Source organism: Frankliniella occidentalis, unplaced genomic scaffold, assembly GCF_000697945.3.
Source record: "Frankliniella occidentalis isolate FOCC.00 unplaced genomic scaffold, Focc_3.1 Scaffold23, whole genome shotgun sequence".
NCBI lineage: Eukaryota > Metazoa > Arthropoda > Insecta > Thysanoptera > Thripidae > Frankliniella > Frankliniella occidentalis.
The window spans coordinates 2,681,612-2,685,310 of NW_026267153.1; the positions used below are offsets into that span (position 1 = coordinate 2,681,612).

A 3,699-nucleotide genomic window follows, 5' to 3' on the forward strand; every position below is an offset into this window, starting at 1 on the left:
CTCCCCATCCCCCTTCCGCGCCTCTTACGGACTGCGATGTTTTCATTGAAAACGCCTCCGTGCCCGCCCCGCCTCGTCCCGCCCCGCCTCGTCCGTCGCGGTGGTGGAGGTGTTAGCACCACACACGCGCTGCAGGCACTGCTCGCATGCTGAACGTCTCGTCGTAGTCTATACCGGCGTGGCGCGAGTCGCTTTGGAAGCGGGCACCGAGTTTGGCCATATTTTCTACGACGCCTGTATTCAGGCGAGACAGGTCGTGGTCCAAATTTGATTCATCCATCTTTACTGGAAATGAGTGTGCATGCATTGAAAACATAAATTGCTATTTATCAAATGAACAAAAGTAAGAATCTTTTGCCCGCGTTCCTTCGTGTCTCCACTACTAAAAAAATCAACAGTTTTTTTTAGGCCGTCCATCTTTTGCTGTGTATGGCATTGTGGAATATGCGCGAGCCATGAGCGTGGTGAGGGTGGCCCTGTCACCTCCACAGTGTACACAGCGCGAATACCACCCCCTCCCCCTCCCCGCGTTCCGTACGGGGTGCGACCCGCCGACCGTGACGACTGCAAGATTTTTTTCTCCCCCCCCCTCCCTCTCTCTCCGTTTCTCTGTCTCTTTCTCTATCCTCCTCTCTCTCCCTCCCTCTCTCGCTCTCTCTTGTAGCTGGCTCGCCTCTCCACGCGCCGCTGGGCGCGTGCCTACACTCCTCTCTCCCTCTCCGTCCCTATGGGGGTCTGAGCCCTCGACGCTCTCTCTCTCTCGCTCTCTCATCCATCCATCTGTCCACCTCCGGTCTATGTGGTACATTTTCACCCTCACAGTTTTGTGCAGTGTGTCATTTGAAAAAGTGGGCGGCCAAGCCCCCGCGTCCTGATGAAAATGATGCCGCGGTACGACGGCTATGGTGATCTTGGCGATGGTGACTATGCTGATGGTGGTGCAGTCGATCATGATGGTCGATGGCCACCGCCTCGATTTTGGTTTCTCCCGGTTTCTCCCCTGGGGACTGACTATAAACACCCGGTCCGACTTCCGACATCACGCCGCAATGCCAGCCACGCCAACGCCATGCGCATGTCGCCGTCAAAGTCGTCACCGCGTGCGATGTGTGACAAACCTGTCCTAATGCAGCAAAAACTGAAATAAAATATAAATGAATGGAGAGCGAATTAAAGGATCGACTCGGAGGCTTTGTGTGTGCGTCGCGGCGGCGCGGAGTCTGGCGAATGAAAATCTGGCATATGAATGGGAGCAGGCTCATTGTTCCGTTTGACAATTATATTCCCATTGCGACTGTCGCGCGCTGCCGAGAGCAGGTCTCCCCCCTAGCCTCGCGGGCGTGACGTCTCCACCGGGGTGTGACTCCTACGTGTCGGACACGTGTGTTTGAAGTGACTACCCCTCGCCCCTCCCTTTCCCACTTCCTCCTCTCGCAGCTGCGGGAAGGTAACAAACTCTGCACGAAGTGTCCCCGCCTCGCGCATTCTGTTATCGAGCAGAAAGGTGCGCGCTGCAAGACCCCCGCGACCGTGACCTGCTCGGGCTGCGCGGCGGCGCCACGCTCGGCAGCAGACGTGCTGCTGACAGCCGCCCTTTCCCGGGGATGGCTGGCTGAGTCAACATGTCCCCCTTCCAAATATGTCCCGCGCACAGGCAAGCCTCTTGGCATGGAGGCTCAAGTCAGCCGCGTGTTCATAAGAAGAAGGCGGGGCACGGGGAACGCGAGGGCTTCTTTCGGTTTTGTGTGTGTGTCTCGCTCGCGAGGTCCCGACGGGGTCGTCGTCGGGGAGGTGCTCACGCCCCCGATGACGACGACTCCCCGAGGTCCGTCCGTCAATGGAAAGTCTTTGTGTTGCAGCTACACGGTGTGCGGCGGCGCGGTGGACCGGCTGGCCCTGGTGTGCAGCGCCGTCCGGGACCCGCTGCCGGAGGGCGAGGCCGCGCCCCAGTCGGCCTTCCTGCTCGCCGCCCTGGAGCTGCTGTCCGTGCTGACGGCGCGCTGCGGCGGCGTGGGCCGCGCCGACCCCAGCGGCCTGGGCGCGACGCTGCGCAGCACGGAGCTGGTGGGCGCCGTGTCCATGCTGTACGGGCTGCTGCTGCAGCAGGGCGGCGCCCCGCGCGCGCCCGACACGGCGCCGCCCGCCCTCGACACGCCCACGGCCTGCATCGCCCGCGCCACCATCGCCCTGCTCGTCCGCGTGGCCGAGCTCGACCTCGCCATGTGCCAGGTAAGCAAGCACCACCCCCGACCAGGTTTACTGCACCACATGCACGCACGTGGGCGACAACGACGAATCGACTGCATCTGGAAGCAACAACCCGCCCAGGTATACTGCACCACATGCGCGCGCACAGCAAGGCGCATGGGGGAACTGGGCGAGTGTTTTTCGATCTTCTGTAGCGAGGGTGCCGTGGCGCCCTTTCACGGTCCGAACGAGAAAGGAATGTGCCGTCGATAAACGCCCTGTACCTCTGCACGTCACACATAGTCAATTTTGCACGGGCGGAGCAGGGTGGAGGGTGCGACCTTCATGCCCCCTTTTCCCGGGCTGAGGGGCGTACGCGCGCGCGCGCGTGTGTGTCCGACCGACTTCCTGCTAGAGAGCCCCGCGCACCAGGACCAGATTGGCAGTGTCCTCCACAGATCCACTTCTGTTTGTCCCAATTGCACCGCGTATCTCCGCACCTTCCCCCTCCCCCTCCCTGCTTCCCCCCTTTGCCATCTCGCCGCTCATCTGATCTGGCGACTTTAATCCTATTTGGACAGTGCTAATTGAATGGGAGCCTAGCCTCACCATATTAGCTTTGAGGGGCGGAGCGGGGCGCGCGGGGGAAGGGCGCGCGAGGCGCTGGCGGGGGCAAGTAGTCTTGACGAAGAAAGGGGTTGAGGCGGGGGTGAGGGTAGGGTGGGGACCTCCGTCTTGTGGTTCGCTTCGACTTCTTGCAGAGGCGCTGACGTACCGAGAATTCGGAAGGGTGGCGGCAAGGGCAGAAGACACACTGCTTCGTGAAAATTCTGTCCGTTTTATATCGAGATGATAAAAAACAATAACAAAATCAAAATGGCAGCAACGCTTATGTAATTGTGTGGCGCACCTGATGACCTGATCGCTCCAAATTACGGGATGGAAATCCGAAACACCGGGGGCAGTTTCTGCTTCTCACCTTCCATTCCTCTTGTCCTTGCGCTACAGCGGGCCTTGTGGAGTTCCCTACTTTCGTTTTGTAATTGTTCCCTGCTTCACTTTCCTCGCAGAGTATCCTTGGCGCGGAGGGCATCTCGCTGCAGCTGCGACACATCTCGGCGCACCTTCTGTGGCTGTGCGTCGGCCAGGACCAGGTGCTCGAACACCTGCGCGACCTGCTGCACCTCGTCATCCGCGTCCTCGGCTACTTCGTCGTCCGCAACCACGACAACCAGGTGAGCCAGCCGCGCCGAAGTAATGGCGAGGGGTGGAGGCGGCGCGGGGGCGGCCGGCTCAGGTGCGCCATCCGCGCTTTACTGCCCCCGTGGGAGGTGCTGTCGCCGCCCCCCGCGCCGCCCCTTCCCTTGCGCTTCTTCACTTTGTCTCTCTCTCCCTCTCTCTCTCTCTCTCTCTCTCTCTCTCTCTCTCTCTCTCTCTCTCTCTCCTCGTCGCCACTTTCTCTCGCTGGAAGTCGTCCTGACCGCCCGCTTTTGTACTGACCCCCCAGCTCGT

At 60.6% G+C, this 3,699-nt stretch overlaps 1 protein-coding gene across 1 annotated transcript in view; it reads left to right on the forward strand.

Annotated features, from left to right (window-relative positions):
• LOC113204993 (S phase cyclin A-associated protein in the endoplasmic reticulum) overlaps positions 1-3,422 on the forward strand; it is a gene marked incomplete at its 3' end in the record, with an annotated part of 45,429 nt that extends 42,007 nt beyond the window's left edge. Inside the window, 2 exon segments of the mRNA XM_052265063.1 lie at positions 1,860-2,229; positions 3,258-3,422. Of these exon segments, the coding sequence (XP_052121023.1) occupies positions 1,860-2,229; positions 3,258-3,422 (535 nt within the window).
• Between the last annotated feature and the right edge of the window lie 277 nt (positions 3,423-3,699).